This window comes from Electrophorus electricus, chromosome 3, assembly GCF_013358815.1.
Source record: "Electrophorus electricus isolate fEleEle1 chromosome 3, fEleEle1.pri, whole genome shotgun sequence".
Lineage (NCBI taxonomy): Eukaryota > Metazoa > Chordata > Actinopteri > Gymnotiformes > Gymnotidae > Electrophorus > Electrophorus electricus.
Window position 1 is genome coordinate 15,847,368 of NC_049537.1, and position 23,894 is coordinate 15,871,261.

General features: G+C 37.0%; 2 protein-coding genes across 9 annotated transcripts in view; one reads left to right on the forward strand and one right to left on the reverse strand.

The window, feature by feature from the left end:
- Positions 1-23,894, reverse strand: part of matn4 (matrilin 4) — a 24,774-nt gene continuing 880 nt past the window's right edge. The window contains exons 2-20 of one of the 8 annotated variants that reach the window (XM_027004974.2): positions 19,934-20,061; positions 18,929-19,495; positions 18,535-18,657; positions 18,290-18,412; positions 16,896-17,018; positions 12,305-12,427; positions 11,518-11,640; positions 11,281-11,403; positions 11,045-11,167; positions 10,812-10,934; positions 10,542-10,664; positions 10,031-10,153; positions 7,105-7,227; positions 6,377-6,499; positions 3,893-4,015; positions 3,181-3,594; positions 2,746-2,898; positions 2,261-2,365; positions 1-1,368 (exon numbers count right to left, since the gene is read on the reverse strand). In XM_027004974.2, the coding sequence (XP_026860775.2) occupies positions 1,310-1,368; positions 2,261-2,365; positions 2,746-2,898; positions 3,181-3,594; positions 3,893-4,015; positions 6,377-6,499; positions 7,105-7,227; positions 10,031-10,153; positions 10,542-10,664; positions 10,812-10,934; positions 11,045-11,167; positions 11,281-11,403; positions 11,518-11,640; positions 12,305-12,427; positions 16,896-17,018; positions 18,290-18,412; positions 18,535-18,657; positions 18,929-19,495; positions 19,934-20,006 (2,970 nt within the window). In that variant the 5' untranslated portion in view covers positions 20,007-20,061 and the 3' untranslated portion in view covers positions 1-1,309. The remainder of the gene's footprint in view (positions 1,369-2,260; positions 2,366-2,745; positions 2,899-3,180; positions 3,595-3,892; positions 4,016-6,376; positions 6,500-7,104; positions 7,228-10,030; positions 10,154-10,541; positions 10,665-10,811; positions 10,935-11,044; positions 11,168-11,280; positions 11,404-11,517; positions 11,641-12,304; positions 12,428-16,895; positions 17,019-18,289; positions 18,413-18,534; positions 18,658-18,928; positions 19,496-19,933; positions 20,062-23,894) is intronic. The other 7 variants (XM_027004975.2, XM_027004976.2, XM_035523922.1 and 4 more) reach the window with 7 other exon arrangements.
- Positions 22,046-23,894, forward strand: part of rbpjl (recombination signal binding protein for immunoglobulin kappa J region-like) — a 13,606-nt gene continuing 11,757 nt past the window's right edge. Inside the window, exon 1 of the mRNA XM_035524108.1 lies at positions 22,046-22,085. Coding sequence (XP_035380001.1) covers positions 22,046-22,085 — 40 coding nt within the window. The remainder of the gene's footprint in view (positions 22,086-23,894) is intronic.

A 23,894-nucleotide genomic window follows, 5' to 3' on the forward strand; every position in this document is an offset into this window, starting at 1 on the left:
TGATGTTGATCAAAGTTTATTAAGGTTAATAATTAGTAATCAGGGTGGTGTGTGTTTACAATAAGCATCATAACTTTTAACTTTGCCACTATAAGTTCAAAATAACTTCAAGTTCAAATAATGCCACACCCAAAGGTCACATAAACAAAATTATGATTGACTCACAATAGGCCACAATGACAAAGACAGCGCACCATTTTAAATCTCTGCATTAATTATCACCCATATTTTGAGAAGAGCTTAAGGTAAAAAAAAATTAAAATAAAATAAAAATAAAAATTTAAAAAACAATAAAAAAAGTCACTCTGAAAATTATTTTTAAATTTCTTCTGGTGAAAGAATATAAAGAGTCCTCAAACATTACAAAATGATTATTAGAAAAAATATATATAAAAGCACAAGTATCAAATACAGAGGTTACAAAAAACATAACATGGCATTCTTGTACCTGACTGAAAACAACATAAGTCAAGGTTACTCTAGGTAGGCACTTTCAACCAGGAAATGCTTCATGGGGATTTTCCAATGGAAATCCCATTTAGCCTAGAACTGGCTGTAAAACCAGTAGTTGGTCATGATTGCTCTTTCTTTAACTCCAATCTACAATCAGTATGCAGTCCACTATAAGCCATGGTAATGCTTTCAGGGCACTCAAGTGATCGCAAAAACTCATAGTTTATCAAAATGTAGATGACTGAGCCTCTCAGTGATATTGCTTATTAAATATCTTTTGATGCATGTGATAACTGCATGTTTTGTAAACTGTTGTTAAATTTGCATTGACTTCAATATCCATGCAAAAATAAAAGTAGACGTATATAATTTATAGCTCATTTTAAATCTGATGACTACAATATTGTGGTTTCTAATCTCTCAAAAAATTTTATGTTTGGAAATCTGTTTAAAATCCCACACCATGCATATGCCCATTCAGTTCAGTTACTGAAAGCACACTGGAGTGGTACCAATACAATAACTGGCGTGGTATTGGAGTGGTACCAATACAATAACTACAGTATCAAATGTTGACACAATATCTGCCATATACCCCTCTTAAAAAAATAAACAAATCAATTATAAATAGGTTACAATGACAACTGTATTCAACCTTGGGATTTCGCATATCTGAACGCCAGTGCACATATGCACAGTGACTCTGAATTTACGTATAGTTCATTTGCATGTTCAGCACCCAGAAAATTGGTTTTGGTAGAACTCTTCTCGGGGTGAGTCAGGGCCATCACTTGTATATTTCCCAAAGAGAGATCAGTCCCTAAAACCCAGGATCATTGCAGATGATGAAAAGGTTTCAATTCCTTGTGAGAAAGTTTTTCTCCAGATTCTCCAAACGGGTCGTCATTGCTAACAGTGATAGACAGTTAAGGAACCAGCACAGTGTTCTTTGAAAAGATTTCAAAACAGCTTTTTTGTAGGGTATCATAAGGGTTATGAAATACTTGCTGCAAGACATACTGAAATATAACAGTGCTTGCTGACACACCATCACAGCAGTGATTTATTTAGTGCTCCTGTCAAACCCCCACCAGGGGCTTTGCTCCATGAAATGGTGTTTTAATGCAGTTTATAAGTTTCTATTGTTTAATATACTGTCACACCCTTGATATCCTATGAAATTAAGTAAACAAATAAAGTGTTTTTAAAACATTTGCATATTCTGTTTAAATACAAGGTGTCACAAACATGATGAATAGAGGATAACATTTTCTTTTGTGCTGTTTTTTTTTAAATTCAGAAAATAAACAAAAATAGAAGAGTCAGTGGTTAAACCTATCCACTGTTATTGAGACAGACATGTTTGTGGACTCAGAGTCTGGACAAGGGCTCTTTTGAAGTGCAGAATGACAGATTAGATAACAAAGAGTCATTGAAGCTGAAGTCTACTTGGCCTCAGCAGTTCCTGTGAGGAGCTAGACCAGAGAGGCCAGTCTGTAAGAGATCAGACGAACAGACACAGTGTGCTATACTTGCTCCATACAGAGGAGTCTCTGTTCAAGGCCCTTTGGTCAAAATGAGTCAAGATGATGTGAAAGGCTCTGCAAACAGCAGCAGTGCCATGTACCCTGCCTGACAATAAAATGCATGTTTTATAAAACAAAAGATATATAGCATTTTCAATAAATGTATATGGCACTTTTATTTGATTGTATTGGCACTATGTGTATATATTTTTACCCCAGTTTGAAGAAATCTGTTGCTGAAGAATATTTAGAGTGGTAAGATACAGAACTGTAAAGGATATATTTCTGGTTGAGTTGGATCAGAGTGGTCATAGTAGCTTGCTGGAACTCTACCAGGGTTTCACATGCACAGGGGTCCTTCACCTCGATTTCACCCTGACTCTCCTCTGAGAACAGAAAAACAGAGCAAGAAGGAGAGAATGAAAGAATAAAAATACTTATATTGTGATGTCTGGAAAGATTTCATTTTTGCAGAAAGACCCACATAAAATATTCAAGAAAAAATGCAAACCTTTTGCCATACATAAAATTTATGAACTGCATCCTTTGCCTTTTTGGCCCACGTTGACAGTCTGCTCAAGATGGCGCCAGAGGACAATTTCTCAGGTGTGACTGCACGAACTCATCTACATACAAACCTCAATGCTTCTGTGTTGACCCGGCTCCTTTATATCAACTGTGCAGCAAAGTCTAAATAGAAGTGCTCTGCATTGTACGCACCCTAGCTTTATAAATATAAAACAGTATTGACTAAACCTGGACATACCTGGGCAGACATTGAGTTTCAGGTTCTCTGCGATCTGGCTGATGGCAGTGAAATCGGCAGTGTAAAAGAAATGCTTCTCCACAGGTTCAGAGGCAATCTCCCTCAGCTCATCCTCTACCGCTTTGCCCACGCCAACAGCATACATGGTGATGCCTTTAAAAGAGCAACTGTGAATCTCTACATGCTGACCTACAGCCTGCTACAGCTTAAATAAAAGGAAATTGATGTGCATTATACCATTATTTAGAAAAACGCTTTTAAATCAACAATTTCAGTGACAAGCCTGTGCACTGAACAGGTTCAATTATCCTTACTCTAACACACTACCAGTCAGCATGCTTATATTGCTTATGAGATGATTTTACATTCTTTGCCCTGTTTTATGAAAATAACCAACCCACAATTATTGTTAATTCTACACCTTTCAACTCTGACCTGCATCCTTTGCCTTTTTGGCCCACTCTGTAATGTCATCCTGAGAACGTCCATCGGTAAACACCAACCCAACCCGGGGGATGTTCTTTGAGGCAGCACGGGCACCCTCGGCCTCAGAGAAGCTGTTTTCCACCATGTGCTTGAGGGCCAGCCCCGTCATGGTCCCCTTCTCCATGTACTCCACCTTCATCACAGCTGCCTTGATCTCATCCTTGGTCTGGTACATGCTGAGCGGGAACTCAGTCCTCACCCGGCTGGAGTACTGAATGAGACCCACGCGTGTCCCACGAGCAGAGACATCGAGTCGTTCCACGACCTGGTTGACAAACTGCTTGACGAGCTCAAAGTTCTGGGGCCGTACGCTTTTCGAACCATCAATCACGAGGACAAGGTCAATATTGGATGATCTGCAGCCTCAAAGCAATGCAAAGTTGGTTACATTTACATTTGGGTTTACATGTATTTGTTTATCAGATGCTTAAATCTGATGCAAACAAACAGCAGGTTACATGCAGTGAGATACAAAATGCAATCACCTAGAACTTACCTATTTTCTAACATTATTCTAGGGATAAGAATAAAACTTAGAAGAAACTCTTAAGTACCTCATGAATACAATGTTATTTAAAGTTTCCCAAACCTAACCCAAACCTAACTAGGGAATTTTTAGCAGGAATGAATGGTAATTCAATGAACACTGTGTAGTACATACTTCCACAGCTACTTCCATCCTCCTGTAGAAGATGACCATCCGGGCAGATACAGTGATACGACCCTGGAGTACTCACACACTGGTACTCACAACCATGTTCTATTACATTGCACAAGTTGTCGGCTACATAGGACACAAAAAGATATTGGTTTGAAGAAAAACACCTCATTTCAAATCAAGAAAAATAACTGTGATACACTGTACCATAAGTATTTTTTCTATGAACAGTACTGGTATAAGTTAACATTTTAGGGGTTCTATTTAGGCAAAAGTCATTGGACCTAACTGATCTTACATTTCTGTTAATTCTATGTGGTTCCTATTAATTGATCGACTTCAGAAAATGGGGCATCTATACTAGCATGCTGCTTTAACAGAAGCACCTACCTTGCATCTACACTCAGTAGCCATTTGAAAGGGACATGTATCTTCTACTTGTGTTTTAGTGACAGACCATAGCCCATCTGTTGGCATTTGTGATTCATCAACCACCATCTACCCTATATAGGAATGACCTGGGCCTTTTTTCCCCAAACACTTCATAGTATTAAGATAATCTTAAATGAAAGAATTAGCATTCAGGGTCATACTTGCTCTACCATTTAACAATGATCTTTGTATTCTTTTGAGAAAAGATTCTTTTGAGAAACCCATCCCAGTTCATTGACACCTTACCAGAAATATTTTTCTACAGGGTGAACCTTGATGAATGTGCATACGTAGGATTTATTCTAAAGATATGAGCTATATTGTGAATGTAACTATAATATCAATTGTACATTAAAGAACCTTTCTTCTGGCCAAAGAGTAGTGGATCTACTTCTCTTAGGAAACCAGTGTCACAGAATGCCCCCCCCATGAGACACATGGTATGGCCCGCCGCGTGCAGGGGAATTTCCATTTGTTGCCATGGCCTTGATGATGGCACACACCTGCACAGGGTTGACGTTGAGGGTATGTCTGTTTACTTAAACTCCTGTCAGTGTGGGCCTCATGGTTGGTCATTGTTAGTGTCGGTGTAGAATGTTAGTGTCAATGAGTGTGTAGCCACTGTTAGTGTAACCCAGCATTTGTATCATTTTATGTTGCTGTTGTTACTGTTTATATTGCTTGTGAATTCCTGTTCATTAGTGTTATTATGTGTGAGTGCCATGAGTGTCCTTTATGTTTTATGTCATTAAATGTTTCACATAGTCAAGGGAGTCTGTGTGTCCTGCTCAACGCCCAGCCTCTAACTTGAGATGCAAATACCTTTCCCAAGAAGACTGTGACAAAATGCATCTTCTAGCATTCTGTTTGGAATTTTTACAAGGTTGTATTATTCTTTTTATATATGAGCATCCTCTTCCATCTGAATGCTTTACATTTCATAAATTCATTTTTAAAAATATAGAGAACATATTTTTTCTATACTTGAAAAAAAATTCCCTTGGCAGTCTGAAAAGGTATTTTAACCTTTAAAATACCTTTAAAGGTATTTAACCTGACATATTTTAAAGTTTTCATTATTTTCACTTACCATATCTCCGTTCCTCTTTACATACTTCAAACATTATGCACATTCTGTTTTGGATTACTGCTTAACTTAGAGATCAATGAGAATCATCTGTAATATGATTCTGTCCAACAATTGCACAAAGAGCCAGTAATCTGCCTACTAGAAAGCTGCTGAAAACACTGCCAAATTTTGAAATGATACTTTCCAAAATAATACTAGGTCATATAATTATTTCAGGGTGTGCATTCATGGTGTCATATCTAAAGAATGTTTAAACATAAAGTATCTCAGAAATCAGTGTAATAGTATCACTGAGATAACATAATAATAGCACTTTGTTCTGAACTACTGAATCAAAACAGACACTACTGAAGCTGCAAATTAAGTACATTAACTTATGTCATTTTCACTACCTGTGAACAGCTGACTAAATAAATTATTGTCACTGTTTATTATCTGCAAGAAAAAAGAAAAAGAGCAACTCAGAAGAGGCATATCACTGTCTTAGAGACTAATGCTAAATATTTATTTTGGAGCTCCTCCACTATCTGGGAGAACTGGGAAGACCATTAAACATTGGAGCAGGACGTTTTCTCTTTTTTGTCTGTGTTGATTTTGAACATGAACTTATTGTTCCTGGAAAAGGTGCAGTAAGTTTTCAGAGCAAATAGAGCCACTTGGGTTGTTTTAAATGGGTTAGACAATGTGGGAATCATGTTGTGATGTGGTCAGAGCAAGAATATGTTATATCAATTTGTTTTAGCTCTGCATGATGGGGGAAAAAAATAAAATAAAACTTTAATCCACATAAATAAATCTATAAAGTGTTTTTGCAAACATTCTTAATATGAATCATTTGCTATACTCATCATTAATTAGAATAACTACAGGTAGAATAATTTTAATATTAATATCCAAGAAGGCAAACAATTAAAATAGACATCATTAGATGGTCATGAATCATTGTTCTTTAATCTCACACATACCTTGGCAGGTCTTTCCGTCTTCCTGGAGTGTGTATCCTTCATTGCAATGGCAGTAAAATCCATTGAGTACACTGACACATTCATGATCACAACTGTGATTCCCAAATGAACAATAGTCAATCACTGGAAGGATAAAGAAAGAGAAGATTTTACGAATTAACATCAATGATCAATGCTTCTACAAACACAAAATTTCAGTGAAGTACATATGGTCCACTGGTTCACTGATAATACATTTGTTATTGCACAATTTGCACTTTTATGGTCAACTTATTTATTTGTTTGTTTGTTTGTTTAAGTCAACTTTTGTTAGTTCTTGAGATACACAGTAACGGACTTTATTAGGGTAATAAACCAAAATTGCACCTTTGGTGTTGCCATGCACGTTCATTAAGTGAAACAATACAGACTAATGATTCTGCATACAAGTGTCACCTCCAGTGCTAAGAGTACATAAACTCGCAGAAGAAAAAATGGTGTGAAAGTCTTGAAATACCCAGTCACAAGAATCCCACAAAAAAGCCTAATCTGAACTGCATGGCTCATGTACAGAAGCATCACATCACAGGATGACTTTTATGTTGCATGTTAACACATGTATGTTCACATACAAGTTTCATGCAACGTATGTGTGCATGACCTGCAGTAAAACACTGCAATAGTGCAATGTACCAGAAGCATCCAATGACATGGAACAGTTTGTAGTTTGAGCAGTAGATAACACTAACTTGTGCAGGTCTTCTTATCATCATTGAGTGTGTATCCACCATTACAGCTGCAGTAAATGCCATTGAGGACACTCACACACTTGTGCTCACAGCTGTCATTCCCAAATGAACAGAAGTCAATCACTGGAAAAGTTTTAGATGAGAAATGTATTTACTTTTAATATAGTAAAACAATATAGAACATTCATATATAGAACATTCATATTGTATAATTAAAAAGATAACAAAATGTGCAAACAATTACAAACACAATGCCCAGTATAGTCTTTCAGATGGAATTATGACTTTTGCATATACACTCACCAGCCACTTTATTTAAAACCTCTTACAGGTTTGTAGATGTTTGGTCTTGTACAATTTGTGGTAATCTTCTGACCACAGACTGCTGATTAATGATTTGGCTGCTGAGTGTATATTTATATACAGATCATCCTAGACCTGTGGTTCTCATACATAGGGTCGCAGCCTGACCATGTTTACAGAGTGAATGTTAATAAAAAATAAAACTATGAAACTAAAAATAAAACTATGAAACTAAATAAAAAATGAAACTAAGTGGAGTACTATGAATTGCCTCTAAACACTTGCTAATGCAACTACTGTCACAGTGTTACACTTTTAGAAGTTTCTTTTCAATTTACACATTTTTTAATCTCAGCAGACGTCTTAAGAGATGATTCAGCAAATGAGTTTTGATAGTTTCATTTTGTGTAATTCTTTGGCAGGATGTAATAGAAAGAGATGGGGTTGTTTTGCTTCTTCAAAGATTCACTGTTCTGGAGAAATACTGTTCTAGACTAGAGTGACTAGAGGTAGGGTTTGTGAAAAAATGTGGGTATGATTACTTTTGAATCAAGTAAAAGCTGCGTTAAACAATTCAAATAGATTAAGCAAGGTCTGAAGATCTGTATTTTGGAATATAGTGTGTTTGGAGTATGTACAAAGTGTGTGCCTGTGTGTATATTTTTGTGGGTGTGTTTGGACTGATCTTGGGCCTGCACTAACTTGTGCAGGTCTGTTCATCTTCATTGAGAGAGTATCCCTCTTTACAGCGACAGTAAAAGCCATTGAGGACACTCACACATTTGTGCTCACAGCTATCATTCCCAAATGAACAGTAGTCAATCACTGGAATTGGTGGAGAACAGTGAGAAATTCTGGAAGAACTTTTGTAAGAACCAGATAAGCAAGCAAAGCAGGTATTAAGATGCCAGCATCTTTTGGTATTTTTGGTAAAGAACAAATAGGATGCACAACTAAAACCAAATAACTTGGACTGCTAGCAGAATTTGACAGAAAGTTATTGATTTTGATGGGAGAGAAATGAAGCCCTGGTGCTTAAGGTAAATTTCCCTCCTCAGTCATGTATGCTTGAACAGTCATTTAAATAATACAGGAATACCAGGAGAGCCATTCTCTTAAGAGGTGTGGGTCAAGTCTTTCTCTATATATAAATATTTATGCAACAGTACTAGAGAAAGAATGTCTAATACTGATACAGTAAATATTGGTATAATAATTGTATTCACACAAATTGTCTTACTGTATCAGTGATTTAATTAAATGTTTGAGTCTATACCTATTTCTACAGTAGTTGCTAAAATGTCAGAGGTAAGATCTTTTGTTACTGTGAATTCAACGTCCTATCAAACTTACAATTGTCAATAAGTAAGAAGTCTGAGAATAGTCTGAATCCTGACATATTGTTTTTATGGACAATAGTGGAATTTGGCAACCCAGGTAGCAACTCTATAACAGATAACTTCTTTTGATTATTTGTAATGTACCTTTATGGATTTAGAATACTTTTTCACATTTGTAGTGGCTAACTACATTTTCTTGAAGAACTTATAATCTGTGCATTATGTGTAATATATTTAGGAAATGGTGTTCAGTTCATTTATTACAAATTATTAATGGATAAACATGTGTTCTACTGTAACCCTCCATTTCCACAAGTGTCTGATGACAGTTCTGGAATATCCTTTAAGAGCTGTGCATCTAAGAGAAAACTGTAAATAGGTAGAAGGCAGGCAGTGGCAAGTAAGAACTGAGAATTAAAAGCATTAAAAGCAGGTCATAAACTGGCCCTATTTTGCAATTATTACTATCAGAAATGAACTGCAATTTCCTTGGATGGGACAAAATATGTTTCAGAAGACTGATAAATCGTAACTGTCATTTTGTATTTCTTGTCTCTGAATCTCTGACTGTGAGCAGAATTTAAGCCATTCTCTCTACACAGAACTTGGCCATATGTGAGTGCTTTCTCATGTGTACATGCCACATGTAAGGTCATCTTAACTGACATCTGGGCTTAAACTACTCCACTGCATTTTTTTTTTTTTTCACTTTGGTGTGTCCAGTTGTCCTGTTGAAGATTTGTTCTTACATTTTGGTTTTGTCTTATTGCAAGATCAGTAATGTTCTTGATGTCAGTCAAATGCCAAAAAACTGGCTTCCATAATAGGAGTGTGCTGGTCCATGGCTTCATTGGTAAAACAACATAATTAAAACTTTGGACCAATTAAGTTTTTTTTTAGCTAAGATAGCTAGCCTACTAGTAACTCATTAGTTCACTTTAAAATTGAATGTGAATAAACAGAGTGAATCTTAAATATTATATATTATAAAACTGCAAGGTAGACATAAAAGAAAGAAGAATAAAGGGAAATAAAGACTAATTAATGGGACAGTGACTTACTTCCATACTTTGTAAGGGAATCTGTATGCAAAAAATAATTTTGGTGTTTATATTTAAATAGGTCACCTTAAACCACTGATAACACTAAAATTAGAATGTAATATCTGTATCTCCAAGTATCTGCAAGGTCAACGTTTTTTGCTTTCTCAAACTACTGTACAGCTTTTACATTTGGGGATTTGGATGAGATTAGCATGTGTAGCATGTGTAGCCCTCACTAACTTGTGCAGGTCCGTTCATCCTCATTGACAGAGTATCCTTCATAACAGCGGCAATAAAAGCCATTGAGGACACTCACACACTCGTGCTCACAGCTATCATTCCCAAATGTGCAGTAGTCAATCACTGTAGACAGATTACAAGGGATAGATAAAAAGAAAGAAAATAAGAATGACGGAATTAATTCATTCATTCATTCATAATTTAATGTTCATGCAGATATCTATGTTTAAACCCATTATTCCAGTTTTGCTTTATCATCAAACAGAGGTATAAAAGAATGATTTTGAAGAGTAATTCTTTGTTATTATCTTACATTTAGTCATTTATTTATCTATTACTATAGTTAATATATATACTACTTATGCTTGGAGACCAACAAGCAATCTGTTGACACTGGTTGCTGTTAGATGATATAGAAAAACTATAAAAAATGTATATTTAAGTGCATGTTCCTTTTAATTAATAATTTAATTATTGATGATATGTGGCATGTTCTTTGTCCCTCACTAACTTGTGCAGGTCCGTTCATCTTCATTGAGAGAGTATCCTTCATTACAGCGACAGTAAAAGCCATTGAGGACACTCACACACTCCTGCTCACAGCTATCATTCCCAAATAAGCAGTAGTCAATCACTAAAACAGGTAGAGAAAAGTGAGAATTTGTGTCATTTGTAAGTGCAAAAAGAGCAAGCAAAGCAAAGCAGATAATTAATGTGAAAGGAAGAAAGAAAATGTGTGACAGGAACAAAGAAAATCAGTGGCTTGCTTGCCCTCACTAACTTGTGCAGGTCCTCTCATCTTCATTGAGAGCATATCCCTCATTACAGCTGCAGTAAAAGCCATTGAGGACACTCACACATTCGTGCTCACAACTATCATTCCCAAATGAGCAGTAGTCAATCACTGAAATGGGTAGAAAAAATAAGAAATTCTATACTTTAGAAAGAAGAAGAGTAAGGGAACCAATTGTGTGACAGGCAGAAACAAAATATGGCGTGGTTGCCCTCACTAACTTGAGCAGGTCCTGCCATTTTCATTGAGAGAGTATCCGTCATTACAGTGGCAATAAAAGCCATTGAGGACACTCACACACTCGTGCTCACAGCTATCATTTCCAAATGAACAGTAGTCAATAACTGAAACAGGTAGAGAACAGTGAATATTTGTGTCATTTGTAAGCACAAAAAACAAGCAAAGCACTAATGTGAAAGGAAGAAAAGGCTTTGTTGGCTTGGTTGCTCATACTAACTTGTGCAGGTCCTCTTATCTTCATTGAGAGAGTATCCCTCATTACAGTGGCAATAAAAGCCATTGAGGACACTCACACACTCGTGCTCACAGCTATCATTCCCAAATGAGCAGTAGTCAATCACTGAAACAGGTAGAGAACAATAAGAAATTATATGCTTTAGCAAGAGGAAGAAGAGTAAGAGAACTAATTGTGTGACAGGCGGAAACAAAATCCGGCATGGTTGCCCTCACTAACTTGAGCAGGTCTTCTCATCTTCATTGAGTATATATCCTTCATTACAACGGCAGTAAAAGCCATTGAGGACACTCACACACTCATGTTCACAGCTATCATTCCCAAATGAACAGTAGTCAATCACTGAAACAGTCAGAGAGCACCAAGATATAATTGGCAAATTAGGAAGCATTTAAAATTGATATGAAGTATCACTTATATTTTAGAATAATGCTAATGCATCGCTCTATAAAACTCAAGGGTGCAGAGAATCTTTTAAATCTATGGGTGTCCCAGAGCGCATTGAAGTTTGAATGCATATGGTGTAGGAAGACAATAAGCAGACAGAAATTTCTTTTTTTTTTTTTTGCCACTGTCAAACACAAGTATCTTTATGTGCTTGAAAGGGTAGATGTCCAGACAACAAAAACTTTAAGCTGCAAGCAGCCTTTACCCTTCTGGGTTACTACTGTTGTCTTATTATATTATGAGAGGTTTGCACCTTTTGTGAACTAAATTTGATGATTTTAGGATCAGAAATGTTCATTGTAATGATATGAACTTCTTTGCATTATTAATCTGCAACATTGTTTAATGTGCAATTTATTTATGGCTTCACATAAACCTAGGTTACTTAAACTGGGAAGATTAGGGTAATTGATGATAAAGACACTCAATTACTGTAAGTTTCAAAATGTCATAGTTCATTTAGGGAAATACTATAGCTAGAACTTCCCCCAAGTAAAACTTCTGATGCATGTGTATGTGTATGCATGTACGTGTGTGTGTCTTGGTTGCCGTCACTGACTTGTACAAGTTGTTTCATCTTCGTTGAGTGCGTATCCTTCATTGCAGAGGCAATAAAAGCTTTGAAGCACACTCACACATTCGTGCTCACAGCTATCATTTCCAAATGAACAGTAGTCGATCACTGAAACAGGTAGAGAATGTGAAGAGATTATGCATGGATTTTCACTGGCAGCAAAACAGCATCAAATCAATTACAGTATAACTTTTAACTATATTAATATGAACAACATGTAATTCAGACTAAGTAAGAGGGTAGAAAAATAAATAGAAGCATACAGCTATTGTGTATGTTGAACTACATGAATTTTCAAAACTGTTTTGATTTGCCTTGATATAAAAAATCTGTAGTTCCAGATGCAGATTGAAATTTCCCATATACTCTTTCAGAATATCAGGTATATAATTGCAACAGGATGGTTTTATCTTGCGATGGCATCTCCTCTGTTTCTATGGTATCTAAGACTCCTATCAGTTTGACTCACTCTTAATTAGTTAATGTTTGGGGCATGTTGCTTGAATGTTCATTTGGATGTTTTGTGTCTCATCCTGGACAGTGAATTTTACCATTTGTAGGACCCTTCCCACCTCCTGGCCACTAATACACAGTCTTTAAATGTTAGATTTTGGAGTGTTGCATGGATAGTAAATTATTTGTTGGTAGCTTCCAGTTAAAGACCAGTTCAAGACTAGAACCTCAGCTAGAATTCTTTATGGTATAGCATCAACAAGGAGTTGTAAACATTACTTTGGTTCATGTTGATATGAATACACCACATAATTGCTACGAATTTATCCACAGCCTACGGATGCTGAGGAGGCTGCTGAAGTGCACTGAACCCATGAAACTGACTTGAGATGATTGATGATTTATGAGATGATTCATTATAACATTGGAAGTAACATTGGGAATATACATATGGCTAAACTGTAGCCAAGAAAACATTCCCCACACCATTATACCACCAGCAGCCTGAACTATTGAATCTACATATTGCAGCAAAAATCAAGATTCATTTAACCAGGCAATGTTACCTAATCTTTAACTGTCCAGTTCTGTGAGTTGTCAAGATTCATTTAATCAGGCAATGTTCCCTAATCTTTAACTGTCCACTTCTGTGAGTTCCCTAATGATCCTTAATCTTTAACTATATAGTTTCTGTGAATTGTTCCTAATCTTTAACTGTCCAATTCTGTGAGTTCCCTAATGTTCCGTAATCTATAACTGTACAGTTCTGTGAGTTCCCTAATGTTCCCTAATCTTTAACTGTACAGTTCTGTGCATTCCCTAATGTTCTCTAATCTTTAACTGTACAGTTCTGTGAGTTCTCTAATCTTTAACTGAGTTGGTGCCCACTGTATCCTCAGTTTTCTATTTTTGGCTGATGAGAATGGAACTTGGTGTGATCTTCTACTGCTGTATCTGTCTCAGTAGAAAAAAGCTTCACTGTCCTCAGGGCATGATGCATTGTAAAATGATTCACTATCCTCAGGGCATGATGCATTGTAAATTCTGAGATGCTTTTCTGTTCACCTGAACAGGGTGGTTACCATAGCCTTCCTTTCAGTTTGAACAAGAAAAAAAAAAACTCCTATGACCTGTCGCAAGCTGTTTCCTACTGCTCCTTGGATAGTTTTTTTGTTTGCTTTTGACACCATTCCCTGTAAACTCTTATGACACCAAACCCTGATACTCTGAGATCAGTAGTTTCTAAAACAAACCAGTCAAAATCACTTCTAACATATTTTGTATTATAACTTAGTTCAGCCTCTTGATTTGTGTCTGTGATTTTTTTGCATTGTGCAGCTGCCACAGGATTGGGTGATTGAATCATTACATAATGGCAGACATCTTGTGGTTTAGTTAAGAAAAGTGGATTGCTTGTGGATTTCCTTAGTTAAATACAAGGCTGCTTTAAATGTAGCCCATTCATCATACTTTTCTAAAATTCCAAATAGTGCAGGCCATAAATCTAAGCAGCCTTTTCTACTATTAATAAACTTCTTCAACCTCCATCTGAGGATGTAGCTGGTTGCCTGGAAAAATTCAATGAATTTCTCAAATTATTTCAAGCTAAGTGCCATCTATCATGATCTCCCTTAGATTGATCTTTCTGATTGCACTCCTTCTTTTGTCACCCTCCCTGTTTATATCCTTTCTGATATTTCTTCTGTCAATACAACCTTTATCACTGAGATAATATCAAATTCCAAAAAGATATAATCACAACTTTCTCACCTCTCTTTTAAAGTGCTGTCTCCCTGACATTTCTGTTGTAAGTGATATCATCAATCTGTCACTTACAACTGGTTATGTTCCCCATGTTCTAAAACTAGCAGGTGCCACCCTCATTATTAAGAAAGCCATTGAGAATTTCAGACTCATATCCAATTTGCCGTTCATCTCCAAAGTCCTAGAGAGAGTCGTGGCCTCCCAGCTGCTTGACTCCAATAATCTCTTTGAGACTTTTCAGTCAGGCTTCTGCCCGCATCATAGCACCAAAAGAGTTCTTATTTATATCCTTAATGATCTCTTTATGTACTCTAACTCTTGTTCTATTGGCATTCTGCTGTTACTTGACCCCACTGCAGCCTTCAACACAGTTAACCATATTTTAATTACATGACTTTTAAAAATCTGATACTGTTCTGTTCTGGTTTGAATCATATAGTTTGAATTGATATCTAACTAATGGGAACCAATTTGTTTGCATAGGCAAATATAAATCTGACACTACCTTTGTTAGTCAGGGTGTTCCCCAAGGATCTATTCTTGGCGCCATGATTTTTATCATTTACATCTCGCCCCTCAATGATATTCACTGTCACTATCTTAAATTCTGACAACACTCACTTCCTGTGAATATAAATCCTTCAAACCTATTCCCAGCTCATGCCTTGATCTTTTGTATTCAAGAAGTAAATTCCTGGCTATGTGTGAATTTCTTGCAGCTTAATGCCCATAAAACAGAATTTCTTGTTATTGCCACTAAATCTTTTATCTCTTCATTTTCCAACTCTGTACTGGTTGTTGGCAATATTCCTGTTAGCCCCTCCACCACTGCATGAAACCTTGGTGCTCTTTTTGACCAATGTATGTCATTTGAACTGCAAATAAAATTGCTGACTAAGTCTGCATACTAATATTCCCACAATATTGCCCGCTCACACTCGATGATGACTCTTAAAGACATCTGTGTAGGTTAAATTACGTCTAGGTTAGCATGTACAAAATTCTGCAGATGGAGTCTTTGTCCCCACTAAGAAATATGTGCATATCACCTGCATCTTTAAACAGTTACATTATTTACCCATAATTAAACACATTCAATACAAAATTTTGTTACTAAACTTTACAGCACTTTACAGCACTTCCTGGCCAACATCATGTAATGCAAAATAACTCCATCCATACATTCCATCTTGCTCATTAAGGTCCTCTGACTCAGGTCTCCTTACTGTCCCCAGGGTTAGTCTGGCCACCATGGGTGGCTGGTCATTTGGTGTTGCAGCACCTTCTCTCTGGAACTCCCTTCCTACACCTATTCACTCCTGTTCCTCTCTTTCTACCTTTAAAACTCATCTTAAAATCTTTTTTCTCAGTATTTTCATTCACCATTTTAGTAAACATTGTGTTTTTGTGAAAGGCGCTATATAAATCTAACCTATCGTTATTAAAATTATTATTATTATTATTACAAATGAGCAGGTGTATAGGTTTTAATATATACATATAAAGTATACCGATGATGATAGGGAGGGAAGGAACAGACATCATAACTCTGCATAGGATGTTCAAGAATGGTGAATGTAGTTGTTCAACATTCTATAAGTTGTGTGTTGTTGCAAAAAAAAAAGTGCTGAATATTACAACTCCATGAAGGTCACATAGGGAAGTGATTTTGGTCAGGAAACCAAACCTAGCACAGAGGAAGTATGAACCCAACTAAACCTTAAATACGACCCAATCACCAATCTAATTAAATCACTAAAATCAAGCACCTAGAGAATAAATCATAAACCAGACTCATATCTTTTTGTGATAAAAATCTCCTGACTGCAAGAAGCTAGTACTATTTGTATCAAATGAAGTAGACATTTGTTTTAAGAACTATTTGTATTAGGTTGAAGATGAACAAAGTTTGTATTAAGAGAATAACAGGAATAATCTCAGGAAGCATCATGTGCAAGACCATGTAGAAATGTAGCAAATATAACAAAGAACTAAGCTAAGCTCACAAGCATTTATTCTTAGTCAACCACCTTGCACATATACACATAGATAATGAAATCTTTGTTCTTGCATTGCAACACTATTTTTGGCTGATGCTGAAATATATTTATTTGTGTGTGTGTGTGTGTGTGTGTGTGTGTGTGTGTGTGTGTGTGTGTGTGTGTGTGTGTTGAGCAGTAACATTTACTTGAAATCCCTACATATACTCACATCTAGTACAAACAAAACAAAACCTCCCCCCTTTGTTGTTTCCATTATTTGTTCCACTCGCTTTACATTGTAGCATATATTCACCAAATGGTGTATCTTGATACCAATATATGTGCTCATTGGATAAAAGCAGAAAAAAGCCACTAACTTGTGCAGGTCCTTTTATCATCATTGAGTGTGTATCCCTCCTTGCATTGACAATTAAAACCGTTTAGGATGCTGACACACTTGTGCTCACAGCTATCATTCCCAAATGAGCAGTAGTCAATCACTGAAATAGGCCAAGAAAAGCAATAGTTTTTATATGAGACATTTGTACAACTATGAAAAAAGGCAAACCGTGGTAAGTGTATATTTCAGTTAATCTCTCAGTGAAGCCATACATGGCCTCTTTTTCGACAAAATGGAATTCATGCTGAAAAGACTTTAAATGCTTCTAGCAAGCCATTTTAAGCAAAGCAAAATCCAAACCCCTCAAGCCTCAGGAAAGATGTATTTAGAACAGTTATTTCTCATATATTCACCTCTGAAATATGATATGGTATGTTAAAAGGTGAATACTATAAGGAAAATAAACTATATTATTCTCAAAAAGCTAAAACAGAAAGGCCCTCCCAAAAGCATCCACATCATCCAGAAAAGGGTATGAATTAACTGTCAGAAATGTATTAGCAAAGTTATTAGCAGTTAGTGTCAAACCTTATTTTGTAGGTTATCCAATTTTAGGATACTTTAAGATATCAGGTGTGACCTTACACCATAAAGAAATGCTTCAACTTCTTCTGAGTTTGGGATTGAAAGAAGAGTCCCGCAGCCAAAAATGTACTATATAACTACACTTCTTGTATGTGTGAATATACAGTATGTCTTGATCCTGATCATGAAAGCAGCATAGTGTACAATAACTGATTAACCTCAGTGATGTCCACTGAAAGTCATGCAAAACTGATTTTAAGTAGTTTTGTCAATCATCTGTTCACATACACTTGTACTCATTAAGAGTTATTTCAGAGCTAAACTGTTCCATGTTTGCTAGGCTAAATTGTTAAAGTTTAGTAGTTTGAATTCTTTATAGTATACTTCAAATCTAAAGAAATAAAGCAGCAGGAGACTGCATGTTTTCTATCACAAAGTTAGCAACCTGAATGGGGTTCATATATAAAAATCTATTAAAATCTATAAAGTCCATATATTAAATATTCAATTTAACAGCATGTCAAAAGCTATTGTTTCAAATGACTGGGATATCCACAGCCCTGAAACTACAAAATGTTTCCTTTGGTTCACACATCAAGTAGTACTTTTGGTCTTTCTATGAAATTATGTAACATGACAGTACGTTAACGAATGGTATGAACATACATCTCTGTGTATGTACACTGATTTCTTGTGTAAGTGTGTGTGTGTGTGTGTGTGTGTGTGTGTGTGTGTGTGTGTGTGTGTGTGTGTCTGTATGTGCTTGTGTGTTCATGTAAATGTATGCTTAGGTAATGATGAACAGTAACAACATTGATTGACCCCTGGTGTCTGTGTGTCACCAACTTGTGCAGGACTTCTTGTCTTCATTGAGTGTATAGGCAGTATTGCATTCACAGGTGAAAGAACCAGGAGAGCTAACACAGATCTGCTCACAGTCATGTTTCCCCTCAGTGCACAGATCTATGGCTATAGGGGACACACATGCCATAGTGTTGATACAGTCATAACATTACATCAAATTCTTTAAAAGAGACAAAAAAAAAAGATTCAGTCTGCATTCTGAAGCCTAAATGTTTAGAAGTACGTACGTGTGCAAGTCTTTTCATCCTCGTTCAGTGTGTACCCTGGCAGGCAGAGACAATGGTAGAAGCCAGGAGAGCTCTCACAGATATGATCACAGCCATGGTCTGACTCAATACAAATATCTATTTCTGCAAAACCAAGACACAATTTAGTACTTGAAGGTACCAAGGAAAACGATTCAAGTATTAGATGTCCTCCTGATTCTATTCATAACAATCCACCCAGTTTGGAGCCACACAACAATAGAGGGCAAACAGATTAAGACAATTGACTGGGATTGATTATAAGAAAAAAGTGTGGTTCCAGAACTACAAAAATGCAGGGAGACAACTGTGTGGGAGTATAAGAGTCTAGATTTGTTAAATTTGAGGAACACAATTTTAAGGGAGGCTGACTTACTGCAAAGCTTGTCTTGAAACTGGATTCCAAACTGGTGAATCAGATCAAAGGACTCCACAAGGAACACATGGTCTTCAAAGGGTGGGGACGCCATGGCTCTCAGGGATGTCATGTCCGCTCTGGCCACACCCACGGCATAGATCTCGATCCCAGACTCTCTGGCAGCAGCTGCCACTTCAGCCACGCGGTCCTGGGGTCGACCGTCAGTCACAATGATGGCGACGTGAGGGACATTGGCCCGGGCTCCCTCCGCATTGGAGAAGGCTATGTTCATGGCATAACGAATCGCCAGTCCGGTCATCGTGCCTTGAGCCAATGGGATAATCTTGTTAATGGCTTTAACCATCTGCTCGTGGGTTGTGAAGTCTTTGAGGGAAAAGACATTTTGGACTTGGCTGGAGTATTGCACAACGCCAACACGGGTAGTGTCCAGGCTGACGTCCAACTCATGAATGATGTCGATCATGAATTTGCGCATTGTCTCAAATTCATGAGGACGGACGCTACGGGAGCCGTCAATGATAAAGACGAGGTCAACCGGGCCAGATTTACACTTTTTATCTTCAGCTGTAAAAGCAAGAAAAAAGCTAATGAGGAGGAGATAGGAAGGTTTAGCAGTTTCTGCTATATTCTGGTCATATTTTATGGAGTGCAACAAGAGAAAAGTATAATCTAATATGAATACAAGTTGAATGATTGCTGAGGTAAAAATGGAGTATGGAGTAAGGTACTATAGCATCAGTATACATTATTTCTCAGTTCATTTAATTTTTAAGACTAGGCCTCCAATGTAATTGAGACTAAACAAATTGCTATTATATATGAAATCTTAATGTGGAATTTAAAGCTACCATTCCTATACTGATTCATCATCCACTTCAAATGTTTTTACTCTGCTGTCAGCAAGGCAACCCAGCCTAAGTGTAGTTTGGACAGTTTTGTGCAGGTGACATCCAATAGCAATTCCAGTGATGTGTGGTGTATGACTATGAGATTTATGCTGACCTGTTTTGGGCCTCGCTTCCATGACAGCCACTAAAGCCAGCAGCACGCCAACGCATACAAACAGCCGTCTCATTTTGGGCACTCGATACTGGCCTCGGACGTGCTGTGTAATCAGTTCTGCCTTAAGCCTGGAAGGGGGTGAGAGACTGAAAGCGAGCTTTCCAGATCACAGCACAGCGTTTACATTTTAGGGACAGACATTGGTGCTGCCATAAAACAACCACGACAAACAGATTGGCTACAGCATCCATGGCAACTGCTCCAAACAGGTGCTGTTAACGCAGAGGGACTATTCACTGTTTGAACTGTTTACATGAGTGCAGGCTGCTAGTTCAAACACATTGCAATGTAATTAGAGGAAAATACCAACGTCTGGGAAGTTTAGGTAGTAAAAGGCATATTGCCAGTTACACCAGTCTTTATAAACACACTTCTTTCTTCTATAGGTCTGGGAAGGGGTATCGCTGTTAGAGTCTAAAAACCTGTGTGTGTGTGAGTGTGTGTGTGTGTGTGTGTGTGTGTGTGTGTGTCCAGTTATATTATGTGCTTGCCAGATCTTAAAAGGCTAAGTTAATCTGTGATGATATACCTCATCACCAGACAGTTAGAATTATCCATTACTTCAAACTTGGCAATCATTTTATCTCACTGGTGTTTAAACAAATGTCCTCAGACCATCTGCCATTCCTTTCTTGCCTTTTTTGAATGCTACAGCTTCAAATCAGCTTTGGTAATTACCTGAGACTTTGGGTCTCAGGTGAAACTCTGCACAGCATCCAGACCTCTTTCCCCATGTGTACTGCTGCTACAACAGACCCCAGTGTGTGCTTCATGTCAAGATAACCTTCTGTGAGCTGAAGGCTGCTGAAGTCCACATTCATTATACACATGTGAGTGTTATACACATTTTCAGAGAAATTAGAATTTAAGATTTAATACTTTGGTATGCAGTTGTAATTCTGCCAAAATTTAATGTAATATTCTGATTCTTTTGGATTTTATTGGGGAATTGGGGACTACATGTATAGATTATTTTACAATATTTTGTTTTACCTTGACAGTAACCTAGTAAAGACAGACAATCATTAGTCTAAGTTACCCTTGGATGATGAGAGATTTTGCTCATGCTCTTTTTTTTGTAAACCTCATTCTTCCGCACTTTTCTCCACCCATCTGATGGAATGGGCATGTCTTCCCTTAGTCCTCTGCCTACCCTGATTACTGACCACGGAGGATTTATAATGATTTTTTTCTTCATTTCTGCATTGCTAGAATCTACTGTATAGCACCACTCCATTTTTTTCCATCCTTGTGTTTTAATGATTATAGTTTTGTTCACTTGTATCTTTCAGCTGTCTGAGTCATCACGTCACATTTGAAAGGTTTATGGACACTAGTCTTTAGGAAGCAAAGGGAGGATTTGTTAAAATTTGCAGTTTACTAAAATCTGACTTTCACTTACAGCTACTATACAAAGATTATTACAGCTAAACTCTAATGATATATATTTGTATAATATGCCCAAATGGTTTTGTTTTTGCTATTCTGTCAAATGTTACAGACAGGTATCTGCAAAGTCACTGGATGTGCACTGGATGATCCCTGGTAATAATGTACAACTGTGCCACATAAGAGATAATGTAGGAAATGTAGACTTTAAAAATGAAAAAGCACAAGGGAACATAGAGAGCAAACTGAATAGCATGAACAGCAAACTAAGACATACAGCAACACTCAAAAAAGATGAATTCAAATCATCTCAAATCCTGTCTGGCCAATTTCTAAACAATAGGCATACTCTGGGTTTAGAATTTGTTTTTCGATGTCTAAACAAAGCAAAGATTGCAATGTATCACTTTTTTTTTCAGCTCCAGAAATGTACTAAATATATCCAAGGCAGGTTTAAGATGGCAAAAAAAATAACATATTCCTGAAATGTTGCTCTAGCCATAAATGAGTGTCATTCTAAGAGTGTTTTGTTAAAACAGCTTCTCCAAAAATAACTTTTTTTGAAAGGAACAAAAACTTTGAAAGGAACAAAAATGCTCCTCAAACTCCCCACAGAAAATTCAAGTAAAGAAACAGCAAATGCTTACTGCCAAGCTGAAAGTAATGGCCCTGGACACTCCACGCTCCTTTGGGAAGGGAGATAGTAAAGCAACCTCTGTCTCAGAATAATATCTCCCACAGACACGAGTAGGAGTTCAAAACCCCTACTGCACATCCTCTCACCTACTGCACAAAGAAGCAGCTGAAAGTATTAATATGAATGTTCTAATTAAGAAAGTATATGTATCATTTCATTTAGACTTTAAAAGCTTTGCTAAACATATTGTATAAATAAATGTTTTAAAACCATACCATCAAAGAAAAGAATTAATTAAATGTGCCAAAATCCTAAAAACAAAAAAAGCATTAATTATTCTTTACTATTTGGAACTTAGTCCTTGTATTTATTTGAATCAGCTATTGTTTGCAACTCAAAGGGTGGCATGAGAACCTCACACCTGAGCACAGACTGCTATCTCTAAAAGCAAACATGTCCAGAGGATAACACCGCCCAGAGTTTAATATCAAAACCAGAGCAGCAGACCGGGCAGACAAAGTCACCATCTAAATGCCTCATGCAGTTCAGAGAAAGCTGAATCATATGTAGAAAGTCATAGAGGGCCTTTCAGCAGAGCATGTGGTGGGGTGAAAGAGTGTATGAAGACACTGGGACACTGCTGAGAGACATGCATAACCAAAGAGAAGCTGAGAGAGAATCTGGTGAGTGACAGCATTCCTAATGCACAGGCTTGATACAGGCATGAGTCTCCCGAAAGCACTGTAGATGAAGCATCATTTTAGGATAATAGAATATTACTGAAAAGACATACTAGAACTGTTAATGTGATTTTTAAGGTTATGAAATTTTAGGGAAAGCGAGCCCAGACCTTTTCAGGTTCTATTTGTGAGTTAGTGTAAACATCAGTCCAGGCAAATGTGGCCTCAGTACTTGTATTCAACATCCATTTTTAATCATTTTTGTCAATACTTTAATGGCTTTTCATCAATTGGTGATAGACAATAATGGTTAGCTACTTTAAAGAATTATATGAGCAGTAGTGAGGAATTTAACTAGAAATTTGTAAAATGATGAATATATATTCTAAACACTCTGAGGTTGTATGGGGGAGGGTAAAGTAGAGGCACTGGAGGAAGAAGAAAAAAGGAGAAAAGGATGGAAATGGTATTAAGAGGGCAGGGGAGGTGGGTCACCATGGAGAATCAGAGAGCTAGGTTTATGTTGCATGAGTTTGATTGACAGCTTCATAGCAGACCTAAGGTTAGGAAACAGCAGCTTCTTGTTAGCGAGGGATTAGAAGCAGATGTAGAGCTCTGCTACTGATAGGAGTTTTACTGTGTGGCTTTGTCTCCAGCCAGCCACTGCACGCCTAATATGGTAGTGGTCTTAACAGCCGGTCTAGGATCACCCTATGCAATCCAATGCTGTTAAGTGGCCCCACTGGAGAGCCACAAAAATATAAAGAAAGAGCTGGCAAAATAAAGACATGTAGTTGATCCCACATGGTGGGTTGGGTTTTTTTTCTGTCAGCCAGACCCTCAGCCTCCAATTGTCAGCTTGAGGTGATTAAACATGAGCATTTCTTAATGCTTAGAAACCTTCAGGCACAGTTCTGTCAGAGTACAGAAAGAGATCTTTTTATATATACTTTTATGTGGGTGTTGGTGCATCAGATTTAGAGAGTATGTGTTCAATTTAAATATGCATAATGAAGCTGGATGACAAGCGATAGGAAACAAGACATTTCTCAGAGCTGAGACATATGTAGCTTAGCTACATATATGAAGTTTCCATATTTAGAAGGTAGAAATCCTCTTTGTGAGAGTTTGTCATTATATTATTATATTTATAATTATATTTTCATTATAATTTGCATTTATTTTCTGAAATTAT